At 50.5% G+C, this 17,983-nt stretch overlaps 1 protein-coding gene across 4 annotated transcripts in view; it reads left to right on the forward strand.

The window, feature by feature from the left end:
* The first annotated feature begins 1,746 nt into the window (after positions 1 to 1,746).
* The window catches only part of LOC144179376 (uncharacterized), a 117,649-nt gene continuing 101,412 nt past the window's right edge, over positions 1,747 to 17,983 (forward strand). Inside the window, exons 1-7 of one of the 4 annotated variants that reach the window (XM_077707712.1) lie at positions 1,759 to 1,851; positions 1,961 to 1,992; positions 2,230 to 2,342; positions 8,183 to 8,259; positions 12,787 to 12,925; positions 13,757 to 13,823; positions 16,403 to 16,448. In XM_077707712.1, coding sequence (XP_077563838.1) covers positions 8,209 to 8,259; positions 12,787 to 12,925; positions 13,757 to 13,823; positions 16,403 to 16,448 — 303 coding nt within the window. In that variant the 5' untranslated portion in view covers positions 1,759 to 1,851; positions 1,961 to 1,992; positions 2,230 to 2,342; positions 8,183 to 8,208. Of the gene's footprint in view, positions 1,993 to 2,229; positions 2,343 to 8,182; positions 8,260 to 12,786; positions 12,926 to 13,756; positions 13,824 to 16,402; positions 16,449 to 17,983 lie in introns of all 4 variants that reach the window. The other 3 variants (XM_077707711.1, XM_077707709.1, XM_077707710.1) reach the window with 3 other exon arrangements.

A 17,983-nucleotide genomic window follows, 5' to 3' on the forward strand; every position in this document is an offset into this window, starting at 1 on the left:
GACCATTGGCATGGCTTGGCTTGACTTCGTTGCAGTTTTTTCGGCTTAGTTAGATTTCTTGCTGCTCTTCTTGCAGCCTCGCAGGTACGGTCAGGTTAAAGTACCATCGATCAAGGGCCTTTAGGTCAGGTTAGCGTCACTAAATAAAGGCGTAGCTTATTTAGTTACGCTAGGTCAGGTAAGGTGGCTTATCGCTGGCGCAGCACTCCCAGCTCCCATCATTAAGTAGCGCATTTTTTAGGAGCGAAAATGAAAAAAAAAAGTTGACCTATTTTGCATAAGAATTTGGTTGGAGATTTACGGAGATTTGTTAGTGAACAAAACGCTTCATAATAACATACCAAATAAACATTATTGCTCAAGGGCGATCATTTCAACCTTTTTTGGCTTGTGATTTTCCAGAAAAAATAAAAATTCAGGAAATCGCACTTTGCGGGTCTATTTGTATTAGTTTTTATTAAAACCAATACGTCTCTATTAGTTCGTATTAGACTCAGGTCTATCAGATCTATTAGTATTTGTAAACTAATACAAACTAATAGGTGTATTTGTATTAGACTAATACAACTTGTATATGAAACTTATAAAACTGATACAAGTTTGTATAAGACTAATACATGTCTTATACACCTAATACAAAAATGTATAAGACTAATACAAGTTTCTATCAGAATTTTTGCTAGGGTCGTTCCACAGGTCCTGCAGCCCGTCTACACTACGAGGAGAGGCTCGTCGTTGCAAAGTGGCGACAATTGGCCTACCGCCGGGACATTGGCCGTGTTCGCCTCCTGTGCCGCGTCTTTGATGGCTCCCTGTCTGGAACTTTCCTGTCTTCGCAGGTGCGCGTGAGCAACCGCACTGGCCAACCCCAACTGATGCGTGCACGAACTGCTAGGCATAGCACGTCCCTCGTTCCTGCTGCTTTACGAGGGTTCCTCTCACTGCCGGCAAGCCAGCGCAAGCCTCTGCCCCGTGGCAGAGAGGAATCCTTAGAGTTGTGTCGCTCGTATGCACGCCTCCTTCTGACAAGTGCCCCCTAGTCTCCTTCACGCCCCGCCATCCTTGCGTGTTCTCTTCCTGCGTTTCATGTATGTTCCTACAATTTCTCTGCTGTCATTTTTTGTCTCTGTTGTCGTCTTTTCGTTTGTTTGTTTTCTTTCCAATCCCTGTCTATTAATTTTATTCAACGCGTTTTACGCTCCCTCTACCCACTCAGTGGCGGGCTAGCAGGCGCACCTGCGTAAGGGTCTCTACCTTTCTGCCTAGCCGTGCACGCCCCTGGGTGGGCACACTGACTTTGCAAATAAAATTATTATTATTATTATTATTATTAATACTGCTGAATGCATGGAGGCTGAATGCGTACGGTGGGCAGCATTCGACCGATTGGACCACACTGCCGCAGCATTATCAGATCGCGAACGAGCAAGCGTGTTTTTTTTGTGTGATTGAGCATTACACGCTGAAAATGAACCTGTCATACGTACTTTGAAAAAGTAGCGCATAAAAAAGTACGCACTAGTTTTGTCACACATTTAAAACACGCGCCGGATTTGCGCCCACATCGCTGACGTAGCCGGCACTACCTGTGCTTACATAATAACGTCTGGCCATTCTATAGGCCATCTTTCCTTTTACGTCGCTCAATTCTTAAGGAAAATTTTTAAAATAATAGTTAGTTGTGAGTTAAAAATATAATTATTGTTTTTATCTTTTTGCCGGATGTTACAGCACTGTCGACGTCACTCGCGCGACGTACTTCCGGTGAGCGCGCAGATCGCCCGGAGAATTTCGAATTTCGTGCACGAGCTGTTCCCTGCTCGAACCGTACCGAGGTGACGTCGAGCTGGCGTAAGTCCTCCCGAGTGCCTGTGCTGGGCCGTGCTCGTTCGGAATGGGTGAGCACAACAGCTTTCTTAACGACACAAACTTGTCTCAGCTGGCGCAAACTCTCCCGCAGGCCACTTCAACGGTGCTGCACACGCAGCCGCGGTAAGGGCGCATTTTTGTTCTAATGTCGCTTGTCAGTTCGCCCTGTCAGGTGAAAAAGTATTTTTGTGTCATCGGAAGGGCTGCCCAGTAATCCCAACTGGCCGGTGCCCCGGCTGGTAGCATGCCCTGTGATGTGCCGAAGCTGTTTTCATAATTCCTCCCTCCGATTGTCGAAGTCGGTTGTGCGTACCTAGGTCGCGCGCAACTTGTCTGAACTTTCTGTGTACTCTGTTTTAGAACTAGGTCGTATCCAGAACACGCCAAGGACGTAGTCAGAACGTTGTTCGACGACAAAGAGCGGGACTGCACTTCGCGGTCGTCCCTGGGACTTCTGAGTAGCGGCTACTTTGGTGAGTGCATGCACTTCTGTTGCTAGCTCACGGAGACAGGGTTTCATAAGATGACACGACCGAACACGCCTTTAATCGTACCGTACGCTTTGTCTGGAATGTCTAAACTCCTGGCCAGAATGCCATGTGAGTGGCCATTTAATAATCTGACACGATCACGCGGCTCTGTTCTGTTGGATGGAATGCTTGCACAGCGACACGCGCATGACGTCAGGTGCGAGGCGCGTGGCACGAGCGCTTTATTCTCTGCACTACGCTACACGCGCGGGTGCAGCATATTGTCCCACGACCTCGCCTTTCAAGGAAAGTTACGGTTCAAACCGCGACGGCGGAATTATGCACCGGCCACTCTTGCTGTGAGAATGGTCACTGATTGGGCACAGTGGGTTCCGCGGGACTGCCTCCTGTTGCTGCGGCCAGTTGACAGGCTGGGGCATCGCGACCAGATCAGTTTTGTTGCAGCAAACAGATCCATAATCCGTGTCGACCCAGTAGGACTTTGTCTCCACGGCATGCCTTTGGAATGAGCCGAATTTTCCAAGGTCCACGATCCATACGTCAGTATCGGAGTCCAAGTCCGGAAGGCCCAGTACCCTGTGCTGAATGTCGAAGTGGCACTGTTGCTTTTTCCTGCTTTCAGTCTCGTATGTCTGCAGCGTGTCTCTGTCTGGGAGGCAGGGGACTAGGCTGTCCGCAGAAACTGGCAAAGTAGTGCGGAGTCTCCTACTTATTAGGAGTTCAGTGGGAGAGTAGCCATTCTTGAGTTGGCTTATCCTGTATGCCAGCAGTGTAGGCATCGCCCGTCTTCTCGATGGAGCCCTTGATAACTTTTACGGCTGCTTCTGCGAGCTCGTTGCTTTGAGGGTACCTAGGACTCGATGTCACTCGTTTAAAGCCGCATTCTTTGGCAAAGGCTGCAAACGGTGAGTCTGGTCCCTTTGAAAATTGTCGGCTGTTGTCAGTGACTACTACTTCAGGGATAGCATGCCTTGCGAAAATTGATTTGCAGTGATTTACTACTGCCTACTCAGTCAGGCTCGCAACTGGGGTACCTCGACTAGTAGTCAGCAACGATTAGCCACCATGCTCCTATATTGAAGAAGAGGTCCATGCCGACTCGCTGCCAAGGCCGTTCGGGAAATTGTCGGCTGCAGCGGCATCTTCTGGTTCGGCTTGTGCTGGAGGCAGGTCCGGCAGGACTTTACGAGATTCTGTCAGTGTCAGTTGTAGGCCACTGGGCAGCAGTTCTTGCTCTAGCATGGCGCATGTCAATGCTGAAGTGACCTTTGGGCAGTACGATATAATTAGCAACTACAGCCTTACCTACCCACTGCAGTTAAGTGGCTAAGGCGTTATAGTAGTGAGCATGAAGTTACGAGTTCAATTCATAAATGGCAGCCATTTTTGTGGCAGAGGCAAGAGTATAATTACTGGATTATTGATATTGTTACGTGGCGGCAGGACACCGAAATGAACCATGGAAGGTGCGAGCGATGTATTTACACTATATACGCAATGTTGGCCATGAGAGAGCCGCACGTGTTAAAGATCCGCCCCCCATTGTCTAAATTAATTCATAGCCTTGCAGTGTGGTGCAATCATAAATCTGTAATTGGATTTGGATATTGGGCCTCTTTTTGGCATCACTTCCCAACACAGAAGCTGTGTGTTTGGAAGTGTTGAAGTGCAATTGATGAAGTGATGCATTCGTTAACTCCACGTAAATGTCACGATTTAGTCCCGCGTTCGTGAACCTGGGAGGGTAGGGGTACCCTCCAGCCGAGAGACGACATGCAGCGTGCTGGTGGTGACGGTGACTGACCTTCGAGCAGCCGTGCTCGGAGGTGTTTATTGCCCGGCCACACACAAGGTTGCCCACCGAGCCTGGTGGGGCCACTGAACTTAGCGGCCAACGAATATCAGGGATGGGGGGCGCCACACACTTGTCACACCCCTCACCCCCAAGTTTGCTTGTCCTACACAAACACAAAACAACACCTGTCCCCCCGGCAAGTACCAGTCCGGAGGTCTCCGCAGTCTCTCACTCCGCCGGAGCACAGGTGTCGAGGCCGTTGTGGCAGCATTAGGTGCTGCCTGTGTCACACTCGCACCAGCTGTCAGCCTTCCAGGTGTCGAAGGACTTGAGCGTGGTGCCGCAGTGGCGCGAGTAGCACCAGCCCCTGGTGCTGTGCTGGCAGCGGTCGGTGAAGCTGGCTCCCCTTGAAGGAGTCCGGGCTGAGGCAGTGCAGCGGGCCCGTGGCCAGGTAGCCCGGCTGCGCCAGCACCTGCTCGGGCGCGTACGGGCCCCCGCACAGCATGCACAGCATCAGCCGCATGTCCAGCCGGGGCCCCGCGACCGCGGGCAGCGCCTGGTAGATGTGCAGCCGCTCGATGCTCTCCACCAGCGCGCACAGCGCCTGCTCCAGCCGCACGGGGTCCAGGCCGCCGCCGTCGTCCACGAAGGGGCACTGCAGGCTCTTGGCCCGGTTGATGCCCTCCTCGCGCAGGCAGTCCCCCTGGCCCGCAAACGCCATGACCAGGGGCAGGCCGTGGAAGGGCAGCCGGTCCTCCTGCTCCAGGTTGGCTAGCAGGGTCTTCTCGAGGCTCTCGCGGATGTACTCCAGCCCCGGCTGGCTGGTGTACACGCACAGGCAGCTGTGGGGCAGGGGCTCCGTGTGGAACGAGTTGTGCGGCAGGCCCACGTCGCCGTCGATCTTGAAATCCAGCGCGTACTGGGCCTTGACGTCGAGCCGGAAACCCTGCGGGTGCACCTGCCGCATAGCCTGCGCCACCTTCTGGGCACTGACCCTGGCACCCAGAACCACCAGGTGCAGCAGGCGGCCGTTGGTGCCCAGCACCCCGACGCCGTTGGTGCCGGCCTCTCGCCGGTGCAGCAGCTGCTCGATGACGCCGTCCATGCAGTCGGGCTGGACGGGGCAGTGCTCCCTCTGGCACCTCAACGCTTGCCGCCGGGCCGGTGAATGTCCCCACCTCGGGCTGGAACAGGGCCTCGAACTTGGTCAGGAGGCTCGGGCCGTCTGCCACTGCATGCACTGCTTCCTGGTACTCCGGCAGCCTCACGCCCAACGCCAGGATCCAGTTCCGGCCCAGCAGCGTCGGTGACGGCCCCTTGGTCAGGTACAGGGGAAGGGTGGTCTCCCTGTCGCCAAGGCGGACGCTGACCTGGGCTTTACCCTCGACTTGGGCGAGCTGTCCGGAGTAGCTGCGCAGCATGACGCCCGACGCCTCGACGGCCACGCCAGGGAAGGTGCGTCTGAATACTTTCCCGGCCATGACAGACACACTGGCCCCTGTGTCCAGCTCCATGGAGATGGGGCGCCCGCAGACTTCGACGGTCAGCCAGTATGGTGGCACCGGCGGCTGCACTGTGGCCGCGTGCCACATGTCGAACATCTGCGGGTCTTCGGCCACGACGTGAAGCCTAGCCGCTGCACCCGAAACTGCTGCCGCACGCCCCTGCCGCCTACCCTTGCGCCGACTCCCTCGGCCGTGGGCTGGCGCGGAACCTGTGCTCGGCGCCGGCTGCTGCTTCCGTCCGTCCGCCGTCGTCCCCCCTTGGCACGCCCGAGCAATGTGCCCAGTTCTTCCGCACGCAAAGCACTCCGCTTGCGCGAACTGGCACTGGGAGGGGGGGTGGTCACCACCGCAGCGAACGCACCTGCCATGCCGTGCCGCCATCTTGTTCACCGCCGCCTCCGCCGACGGTGCGCCGGCCGCACGCGCTATCTCGCCCGCGTCCTTGGCCGCAGCTTCCATCGCCAGCGCTGCCTTCACGGCGTCGTCCAGCGAGGGGTCGGGAAGCTCCAGGAGTCGCGTCTGCATGGCGGGGTCGTTGATGCCGCAGACGAAACGGTCCCGGAGCAGCGAGTCGAGCTGCTCCCCGAAGGCGCAGCCGCTCGCCAACCCTCGCAGCGCTGCGACGAACTGCCCGAGCGTCTCTCCGTCTCGGCGGCTCCGGTTATTGAAGCGAAAACGCTCCATTAACGTCGACGGAGCCGGGCTGTAGTGCGAGCGTAGCGTCGCGAGCAGCTCACCCAGCGACTTGTCGTGCGGCGTGGCCGGCTTGAGCAGGTCGAGCAGGAGAGCGAAGACGCGGGTCCCGCAGCTGGCCAGGAAGATGTCGCGCTGTTTTGCCTCGGGTGTGTCGTTCGCCCGGAAAAACACGCCGACTTGCTCCTCGTAGACCGGCCAGGCGGACCCTTCACCCTCGAACGGCGCGAGCCTCCCGTACAGCGGCATGGCGTAATGGCGGCTGGCTTGAGGGGGCGGTGTCTCGGCGTTCTCGGTGGCGGCGTTCATGGTGGCTTCGGCCGCTCCGCGGGCTTCTTCCCTCGTCGCCAGTGTCACGATTTAGTCCCGCGTTCGTGAACCTGGGAGGGTAGGGGTACCCTCCAGCCGAGAGACGACATGCAGCGTGCTGGTGGTGACGGTGACTGACCTTCGAGCAGCCGTGCTCGGAGGTGTTTATTGCCCGGCCACACACAAGGTTGCCCACCGAGCCTGGTGGGGCCACTGAACTTAGCGGCCAACGAATATCAGGGATGGGGGGCGCCACACACTTGTCACAGTAAATTTCAGCTTGAATGTTTCCTACCTCACTCTTCTCTCTATAATGCACGGCACATGCATACTGTCCTTACGTCGTCTTTTTTTTTTTTTAATTTGAGCAAGTTTTTGTTGCAATAATGGTATACAGTTAACCTGGATGTAACAAATGTGTTACGCCGACGAATTATTGTTTTTTGCAATTTTTTTTTTTGAAAAAATCGGCCGGAGAAATGTGCTAATTTAGCTAATTTTTTCTCCCACCGCAAACTACCGTGCATTGCCACATGTGAGTGCGGTGTCGGTTATGTGCTAGGTTGGCCTGTTGGCGTGTGGTCGCGAGTCTCCACTGAAATCTGCGGTGTCATTTCGTCGGTGATGAGTTTCTGCTACCAGAAAATGAAAAGTTTTGTCTTTTTAAAGACAACCTCACAATTTTAAAAGCTGTCTCTGCCAGCAATAAAGTAGAACGTTGCCACGTGGTACTGTATCCCGGCTAGCACCTTCTCACCGATTTTGAGCGCGGAAGAGAGCATCAAGTTCATCAAATTATTGAAAAGGCACCCTTTCAGCATGTTCGTCCACCCGGTGCGGTGGCTCAGTGGCTAAGGCATTGCGATGCTGAGCACGAGGTCGCGGGTTCCATTCTGGCCGCGGCGGCCGCTTTTCCGATGGAGGCGAAAAGCAAAAATGCCCGTGTGTACGAGATTTCGGTGCACGTTAAAGGTCCTCAGGTGGTCAAAATTAATCCGGAGCCCTCCACTACAGCGCGCCTCATCGCCTGCGTTGCGTTGGCGCGTTAAACCCCACAATCAATCAGTCAGCATGTTCACCCCCTTTAAACGCATTAAGGCACTGAAAAGTCGGAAAATTTAGAGCAAAAGTGGTACTTCAGTTAGTTTGTGAACACGGGGGTAAGTGAACTTGGTTCTTTGGAGTGCCATGTAGCTATTAAGCTTGTGGGAAAGCAGCTGGGGCAAATCATGCACTTTTCACTGTGAAATAAATCCTTGGAGGCTGAGTTCCCCGTCACTGCAGTGCAGCATGTTGGTTTCGTTTCTGCTCCACTCACGCGAGTCTTAACTCAAAACCTGTGTGTAATGAAAAATTGCGAATTTTTGTCAACTTAGTTATATCCAGGTTTGACTGTAATCGCAAATTTTTTCCAAGATAACTTCAAGACACATTTCAGCTTGCATAACTGAATTGAAGTACTGGCTATGAAACCTGAGATGACCTGGCTGTGCATCTTTTTTTCGCCTGACCTGTTTTAGATCGGAGCATTCTGAGCGGAGTTAGTATGCCTACAGGATCACCACCCAATGAGGCTGGGGAAGCTACCGACATGAAGGTAAGGGTTTCACTAGTGGGATGGTATTGTGGAAGTCGTCCATACAACGCTGATACTCTCGCTGCAAGCTTGGTGAAAGATGGGTACACAGCGCAGCTTATCAAAGCCACTGCATAGAATCCTCAGATCAGGTTATTGCCCTTGGGATGTCTCTGTGTGGTACAACCTTATTTTGATTGAGGTTTGTGCATCCTTAGACGTCGCAAGCATCGGAGGAAACAGTGGAAGTATTTGAAGAACGTATGGCTTAAGTCGAAAGACACAGTGCAAAAAAGGAGCTGCAGCGTGTGCCTTCAAACGTGAGCCAAGTTTAGCCTAGCTTGGAAGGTAAGAAAAAAATCCCAGGCCATGTCCACTAACGGGAAACCTGCGGAGGGGCAAAGCATGCAATGTACAAGGGTATCCTTGGTGCCTAGGGGTTTTTGCCAACGGAGATGAACCCGTTGGGGGTATACAGCTTTGCTGTAGTAGTCTCTTGTCTTTGAAGCACGGAGCTCTCTAGCGCAAGGCGTAAACAAGTGTCCCAGTGTTTTTTTGAGTATGCGTTACGAAGCGCTCCAGCGCGAGGCGTAAATGGGTTTCCCAGTGTTTAATACCATGGCTACATGAGATGACAGTTACGACGACAGGAGACACCAACAGCCCCAACCCCTAAGAAGCTTTGTCCCTAAAATGAGGGTATTGTGCGACACCCCCTCACCCAAAAGGCAGTAGTCTTTCTTGGGCTACCTGAGTGCGAAAGTTTTGGTCCGTCTTTCTGCTTGTCACTCTATTCAACCTAAAAACAGTTGAAGTCTACAATAAGGCAAGACAATTCCCAACTAGTAAAACTGCTGGTGTGGCTAATACACGTCCATAATATCCAGCAGAAAAACACACTTCGGTCATATTTAAGGGAAAAAGTAAGTACGTAACTGAGAGTACCAGTGCTCTTCTAGTTACTACGGGTTGGATTGGTTTTTACAATAACAGATTGAAAGAACGATGATTAAAATGGTAGGGGAAAAGAGGTGAGATAAAAGCAAACAGTGAAGCAAGAGATATTGGCTCGACCTTTTTTGAGCGCAGCAAAAACAAGAGGTCCGAACCGATGGCATGTGAGCAGTGCTAGTGCAGGAATATTGAATTCAGCTAGCCTCAACTGTATTTAATACTGGTTGGAGGGACTGGGTATTACGTGACAGTGGCGTCTTTTGCTTTCTTCCGCTCTCCTTCGTCTGCTTGCGCTGCACCGCTTCAACGTGAACACCCACCAACACGGCCAACGATCCGTTTTTGTTTTAAATGCAGAGCATTTCAGTAACTCACGATGTCACCCGCATTGACGTCCGTAGTCGTAGTCCGCACCCCTCCCCCTACACTATATAAAAAAAAATACTATCCGGCGCCTGGTTTCGATCCCTCGACCCTGCGGGGGGAACGCAATGTACATGGTGCTCTACCCACTGCGCCACAAAGCCGACACAGAAGGGGAGGCTACGGACGCGCCTTATATCCTTGACTAATTCGAACTACGTCAAGAAGCTGCTGATACAACGCATTCACTACCACCAACTCCCCAAACACTAAACGTTAACGCAATACACCCACCCGCTATGCGACGCATTTACTCGAGTCCCCCTCGCAGGGAGATGGGCCCAATTTTTTGGAATTGGCTACCAGTTGGCCGAGAGGTGCATGCATAAAAAAACAAAAAAAACAAAAAAACCAGGGAAGTTGTGTTCAAAGTGGTACCTGCCTCGGTGCGGAGTTGTCTAAGTGGGAAGGCGAGTTCGTGAGCAGTTGCAGGTGCCATGACTCACTGCAGTTGGGCCCAGCAGATAAAATACACCATGGGCTGTGGAAACTTGGCAAGACTTGGATAGATTTCATTACTGTAAAAAATTCACTCCTCTAACATTACCACTTGTCATTCTTTCTACTCGCTTGTGTAATGATGATTATTTTCACGTCCTAATAAGGGCATAAATTGTTTATGTGGCTTTTTCATTCTTGTTAATGGGGGGAAAGGGGCGGAACTCTTGAGTTTTGTCCATTTCAAAGTGTTCCTTTGGAGTGGGTCCTGATTGGCTAAAGACAGACAACGGAACGTGACTTTGGTTGGCAATAGTGGCAAGGAACCATTTTGAATGCCCATTTCAAGCCCCAACATTTAATGAGCTGTAAAATTAGTTCCAAGTGTTGCATCCAAAAAAAAACGCTTCCTATAGTGCATTAATTTCACCAGGGTTCGTAGCTTTGGAAAATGTGAAGATTACAGTATTATGACTAGTGCTGTCTTGTCTATTGTTCCTCCAAGAATGGCTAATTAATAATCTCTTATTATCTTGGGAACTAAACGACTGGCTCAAGAAATAATGTCATACAGTAAAACCTCGAGCTTTTACTGTATATGAAATCAGTGGGGAAGAAGCAGCACGAAGTTTCGCAGATTTTACTTCATAAATTAGAAGTTCTTTTAAGAGCCGTTTCCCCCCTTAAATTGATTAATTTCACGGTGAATAAAGCATCACTTGCTGCCAGAAAAGTGCTGGGGCACTGTAAAACACCCAGCCTTTCGAATAAAACAAACTTGTATTTTGTCTGCATGATCCCTTTAAATTCCTCTTTCCAATGCCACTGGTGATTTCTTTTTAAAGGGGTCCTGAAATACCTTCCGCTGATGCATGGATGTACATGCACCCAAATAAAGCAATGTATTTGCAACCTCCTCCCGCAAGAATTTTGTTAAAGCGATGAGTATTAGCTGAGAAATCGTAAATCAAAAACCGCGCATTATCGTCGCTCCGAGTTTCCTCCTCCTTTCGACTTACTCTCCGCTGTTGACGGCGCGAGAGCCTTGCCTCCCATGATGCTGCGCTCCGCAGCGGTGACGTACTTCCGCTATTGCGCTGCTCAGACTGTCGTCTGCTACGGGCAAGCTTTGTTGACACCATGAATCCTGCACGCACTCCGCTCAAGGCTGGAAAAGCGAACGAAAAATCTGGCCGCATGTATGCGGCGGCCTGGCCTTGCCCTTTCGCGGTGTACGTTGCTGGCGGCACGACTTTTTATCGGCAGCGAACTCGCAGCCGCACGGGGAGGGTCGTGCGCTCGTTCCCTTGATGCACCGCGCACTGTTTATCAAAAAAGGCCCGTATCAGATGTGGCCCCGCTGGTGCCGGGTCTTATTTTGCGGCGGTGGTAATTCCTGCCGGCGGCATGTGAAAAAGACATTTTGAACCGATACAGAACACGTGCACAAAACGCTTCAATCATGTGACCAGTTCAGCTTGGGGCGACGCGTGGTGGAGAGCGGCAACGTTGGCAAAACATTCTCCGCCGCGGCTCTGAGCTTTCTAGCGCTGGAGCGAGCGCCATTTCTTTGACAATCTCAAACATCGGTTGCCTTGGCAACAAGGCACAAACCGCTCCAGAAGTCAGTTACGCTTCCGTGATCCCGGTTCAGCTTGGGGCCCCACCTCGCGACATGTGGGCACTGCAGGCGTACCACCCACTCCTATTGGGAAGTGCGAGATGCGTTTGGCATTACAGGAGGCGATGGTGTGTGTGTTGTGGACGCCTTTGTTTCGCGATGAAATGCGACGTTGTGCTTCTGCGGGTGGATAGTTCTTCCCATGGTCTGGATAATCTTTCTCGAGCGACGTACGACTCAACCTCGCATGGGGTATGTGCAGTGTGCGTGGCTAAAAGCCATCGGCTTGTGCGCCAGAGTTAAGTGACTTGCTGTTCGTCCCCGCAAAGCGCGCGCGAGGTGAGTACCGAATTTACGACGGGAAGGAGGCAACCCATCCTCTGTCAATCGTGGTTCAGACTTTCAACGCATGTTGTGACGTTGTATTCGTTAGAAACGCATCTCTGGATTGTTTTGAAGCTGAATAAAATGTATGCGTCAAACCCGGGCATTCGGCTCAGGGCGTTCTCTGCGATTGCACGAAAGAAGTGCCACGGGGCTTGAACGCTTTCTTTATGGAACGTACTCAGGTAAGAGAATATCCATGTCGTGTTATGGCCGTGTTGCATTCAATACAAACGGTTAAGCGTTTGTTTTACACTTGTTTCGTTTGTCGTAAAATGCCCAAGCACTCCGGCACTCCGCTGGCAGATCAGCCGGCGAGCCGACGCTGAGCAGACGACTCATCTCTTTGCCGGAAGTGCGTGAAAAAGCCGCCAAATAGCAGGATGTCTAGCTCATGACGAACATCTGGGAATCGATGATGTAGACATGTGAAGATGGCGGCGTCCAAAAACACGAAGGAAAGGGTGAGAAAAAAACGACAAACTTTGCAACAAAAGTGTGAGCTTTCCGCTGCGCGTAAAAGAGTAATACTTGGCACAGAGGACGTTGACGACCCAATCTAACGGTTGCGCTAGTTCATTTAGTGTGCTCAAAATGCCTTTCAGGGCCCCTTTAAGCTCGACCTTCTCCGATCTGTCACGGTATAAAATGATGCATGTGTTAGCGACTTTGCCGAATACTGCCTGACTGGCTGAGTCTAATTCCCAATCCCTTCGTGCTTGTGCCAGCAGGGGAACAAGAGGCCATCTCAAAAATCAGTGCACACTGATCTGATGGACATGATTGGGGCAAGCAAGGAGAGCCTCCTGAGTGCAGTCTTCAAAGACCGCAAGACTGCGCCACGCTCGGAAGGCAGCTCCAGGACAGGTAGGCGGAAAATCTATGCTTTTTCCTGCCTTGGTGTCCATCCCCCGCAATTGCCTGTTGTGTTGGCTCGGCTGAGACTTCGTGCAACTCCGCACGAAGTCATCAGTTCAATTCTCTGCTGTTGCGCCCGTTTTTCTCATAGGGAAGGGGAGGACAACTCTTGATGTCTTCGAAAACAAACTCGTGATATGTCTGAGATTTCAGCACGTTTTAAACATGTCCAGCTGCTCTAAATTATTTAGTAGCTGTTCAATACGGCAGGCGTCACAGCCAAGGCATTGCTTCAGCATGTAAAACCTCAATTCGAATACTCTCCTCCATAATTTTGCGACTGGGGAACAAGGTGAGCATCTTTGTGCCGGAATTGTTGAGCAGTGGAAAGACTTCTCTTGGCAGGGAGCCTTAGGGGTAGACACATAAGGGGTCTCGGGTAATTCTTAAATTTGTCACAAATGATGCAAGTAGTCCAGAGTTTGTTCCCTTTTATTGAACCAAATAAAAGGTTAATTTCTAGGCGTTGGCTTTGGGGAGTGGCCACTAATCACACAAGCAAGCTGCTGCTTGTGCCTGTACCCGCCGCGGTGGCTCAGTGGCTAAGGCGTTGCGCTGCTGAGCACTAGGTCGCGGGTTCGATTCCCGACCGCGGCGGCCGCTTTTCTGATGGAGGCGAAAAGCAAAAACGCCCGTGTGTACGAGATTTCGGCGCACGATAAAGATCCCCAGGTGGTCAAAACTAATCCGGAGCCCTCCACTACGGCGCGCCTCATCGCCTGCGTTGCATCCCACGGGCCTGTCTTAAGCTCATGAGTGGGTTCCCTGTTCTCCACTCAGCATCACGCAGGCACCTCGCGGGGAGTGAGGTTCGGGAGCAGAAGATGGTGGCCAGAGATCAACAGAGGCAAGTGTGATTCCTCCGGTTTTTGGGGACAACGGCGTTAAAGGAATAGTGCCATGCTCAACCCATCAGGAGTGTGGAAATGCCGCATACAGGATTTGATACAGGAGTCTGCGCCTCATGTCTTGCTGCTGCAGTATCATATTATTGCACTTTATAATCTCCAAAGAAAACATTTTCTTGATGGCTGAGTGGGTGAGAGGCCAATGTTAGTTGTAGCCACAGTGCAGCTTCACTGATGGGTTCAAGGCCCTTTAGGGATAGTGCAAAAATGTAGAGGATGGATGATCAAAGGGACTGACCCTTCGGAACCGTGTGGGTGTTAAGGTGAAAACATTGGAGGGACAGACAACCACTTTTTGTCCAGTATATTTTCTTTATTCCAAATGAAAGGGCATCACTTAACACGTTCACTGCGGCATGATTTTTTTTGGTCTGGTTTAAGGTGTGGAGTGAGCCACCAGTGGGCCATTGGGTATATCCCCCAGGTGCATTGTGACCCACCGGTGGGACGCACGACTATGCCTCTTTTTTTTTCTTTTTTTTTTTTGCACCAACGAGATGGCGCTGCTACCACTCGGTGCTGCACTTTCTTTTGTGCCCGTAAAAGTCACAAGGCTCCATTAGGTGCGCTGGAAAGTTTTGGAGCAGCAGGGAAGACTCAGACACTTAGTCCAACGGTGCGTATTTCACAAACTGCAGGAAAAGTTTGCAAGCAGGACAATGGAGGAACGTGCCGCTACTCGGCTCCTTAGAAACAATGGCGCTACCTCACGTCCAATGCAACAGACAATATATTAGTTGCAATTTCGAACTTCAGGCGGCAGCACAAGATGAAGAGCTCTTGCGCCTGGGTCACTGGTGGGTCACCTGTGGGTCATAGCCTTTAACATCAGACAAGTATTCTGGGCGTGTGTATTCTCATGCAACAAAAATCATACCTCTGTATTCAGGTGTCATAAAGTTATCACAGCCGCAAGCAGATAAATGCACGTAACTTCCGCAGCCGCATAGGTGGAGCACAGGCCGTGACCCACCGGTGACCCACAACGCAGTGAATGTGTTAAAACACCGTAAGGGGGACTTGCGTAATAACATTCCTATAGGACTTACTAATTTATGACCCACAGGGTTAAAAAGCATCGTGTACCGATAAGAAAAATTTTACCGATACATTAAAATTTTCCTAACATAGTTTGTGGCTTTCAGAAATATATCAATTCTTTGCTGGAATGAAAAGTAAACAAGAAACACGTTTGGGTTTATTTACTTGCTAGCTGTCCAGCAAGCGAGAGTTTTTTTTTTTTTAGCACAGAAGTGAGATATTTCCAAAATAAGTAAACTATGCCATTTGGAGCCTTTTCATGGATCTGCAGAACTATTTTCATTGGTGCCCGATGGTTTTTAGTAGTAAGTTCCATAGGAACCTTAGCATCTGGGTCCCCCTTAACCTGAAATGGTTTTGCTGACGGCACCCCAGAATTTCTCAAATCACAATTTCTAGAAAAAGGAATTCTGGCAACCGTGACAGCGGGCCGTGCCGCAGCATACTATTAACTGTACGTGAGATTAAAAGAGGTGTTTAAAACTTGTCCCCGGCTAAAACAATAATGGGCAACCTTTCATATTGCTTCTTGCGGTTTTTGAATCGCGTGTTGAAATCGACAAAATTGTTTGGATACCGTATTTTCGCGCGTATAACCCGCCCCTGCTCATAATCTGCACCCCCACTTTCGGCCCGTCGGAAAAGAAAAAAAAATCCTCTATTGCCCGCACATTTGATACAGGAAGGGTTGCACCAGAGGTACTGCTCAAGCAACACGTCACATACCACGTAGACAGAAAAGGCACAAAATTCATTTGTTAGAATGCGCTCGTCCTTGTATGTTTTGCGCCATCGCTGCCGTGGAAGGCTTATTGTTACTGCATGGGAGCTTCACGGCACAACGCGCATTGCCGTGAAGCTGCACTAAAAGATTAAAAAACCCGCGTATTATCAGCACCCCTACTTTGCCACTGAAATTTTCGCATTTTGGTGTGGGTTATACGCGCGAAAATACGGTACGTAAGGTAGTGTCTCATTTAGACACTGTGTCGCCGCCTTTCAGATTAAAAAAAAAATTTAGTAGAAAATCAAAATTATTTCTGCCTGTTTATTTAAAAATTCCTTGAGCTTATTAAAGTATATAGAATGGTGGTTTTCATAAGAGCTTGAGTACATGCACTTCACAACAATCGATTGTCTGTCCCTTGAAGTAGCTCCTTGAGCAAAAAAGTGGACATGACAAATGTAGCGCGAAAATTTCTGCTCTTAAATTATCATTGGCTACTGTGTGTTATGTAGCGTGTGCAGATGTCCTCCGAGTTTTTCACTCATTTATTTACACATGCTGTGGGCCCACCCAAACCCAAGCATGAATGAATGCATCGGAGCGGGGAAGGAATAATTCCCACTGTGACGAGAACTTGGAAACGTAGTGCACGGAAGTTTTAACGATCGGCCAGTCAGCCACCAAAACAACAAAATAGAAAATTTATTGGTGCGTGCGTCATGAACGTCGCTTTATTTTTCTATCGTGCAGCCGCCATCAAGAAACGCTGAAGGACCAAAACGGACATCTGTCAGAGGTACGTCATCTTCTCGTGGGACTAAGGGGCCCAAAGTTTACGTGACACACCAACACATACCTGCCAACTCTCCCGAATTGTCCGGGAGACTCCCAAATTTTGACATCTCCTGATTGTACAAATGCTATCTCAAATCTCCCGAAATGTGGCCACCCCAGCAGAGAGGTCGTTTTTCTAGTCAGGCGCGTACGTTGGTTATTTCTGCTGCGACAGTTGCAGAGCTGCGGAAGAGCACTCACCACCATACCTCTAGTTCATTGTATCTGGGCCGTAGAGCACCATTAAGCATGTTCTAGGTGCCATAGTGAGATGTGCGGGACGAAGCCCAACAAGTGAAGTTTCATAGAATGCAGAGGCGATGCTGCAGCTACTTGCCATTCCACGCAGCAATGCTGAATGTGGAAGTACTATATGTTTAGCGCAACAACGAGAACCGAATTTCGGTCCTCGCTTTCCAAGAAGAGTGTTTGCGACTTCCTTACGGTAAAGTGTCACCAAACCGGACATTCTTTTGAGCAGATTTATCCTGGCAAGTTTTTGAAGCTTGCGAAGTCTGCAACTGCCAGGTGTCTTCACAAGTATAGAAGTTTGGCGCTCTTCACTTCAAGAACCAGGAGTAGCATGCAAGAAGTTAAACGCACACCCTGAAACCTCCCCTCCCCTCAACCCCACCACGCAGTCTCCCGAATTTTCACATTGCTAGGTAGGCACGTCTGCCATGTTCCCAGGGCTGTAGAACCAACGGTGGCCAGGGGAGAGTCAGCTGAATTTCCTATTCCACCCCTGTGTGCTTGGCCATCTCCTCTCCCCTGCATCTTTCCACTTGCTATTTCCACCTTTCTTCCCACCTGAACATTTTAGTACATTGTTTCAGCTTGTTCCCCCTACTGCTTAATTTCTCAATCCATCCCATATCTCTCCCCTCCTTTGAGTGGATTGCTTTTGTATTTGTGCGATGTTGGACACCTGAGAAGTGCCTAGGATCAAGCACTTATTCATCCTAACAGGAAGGGAAAGCTGCTGATGAAAAAGGCAGCACAATTTTACCGTATTTACACGATTGTATGTCGACCTTTTTTTTTTTTTTCAAATTTTACAATCCAATGTTGGGGGGTCGACTTAGAATCGAAATCGAACTGTGTACCACTAGTAACGGCAAGCGAAACAAGAAGCCAGGGGTGCTATGAGGTGGGGGCAGCTTTGCACCCTTGTTTCCATGGTTATGGTCAAATCGTAGCGTATTAATTTACCATCGCATGCATTCTGGCGTCAATAATGGTGATGCTGACTTTGAAAGTTGGCGCGTTCCCGATCTGTGCCCTTTGTCCACTGTACTCAGAGACTGACTTCCCACCATTGTGTTCGGAAGTGAACTGAACAATGTGATGCGATGGTGGCTACGTTAGCGCCGTTTATTGAATCAAGGGATTGGGTAATACTCATTTTGTTTATTAGAGACAAACAAAACGCTTCTTGAATGCGAGTAACGTACTCACGAATAAAAGGAACTCGCGAGCGGCCACTTCTGTCAGCCG

Source organism: Haemaphysalis longicornis, unplaced genomic scaffold (genome assembly GCF_048455015.1).
Source record: "Haemaphysalis longicornis isolate Haplotype H1 unplaced genomic scaffold, Haemaphysalis longicornis Haplotype H1 scaffold_4, whole genome shotgun sequence".
In the NCBI taxonomy this organism is placed as follows: domain Eukaryota; kingdom Metazoa; phylum Arthropoda; class Arachnida; order Ixodida; family Ixodidae; genus Haemaphysalis; species Haemaphysalis longicornis.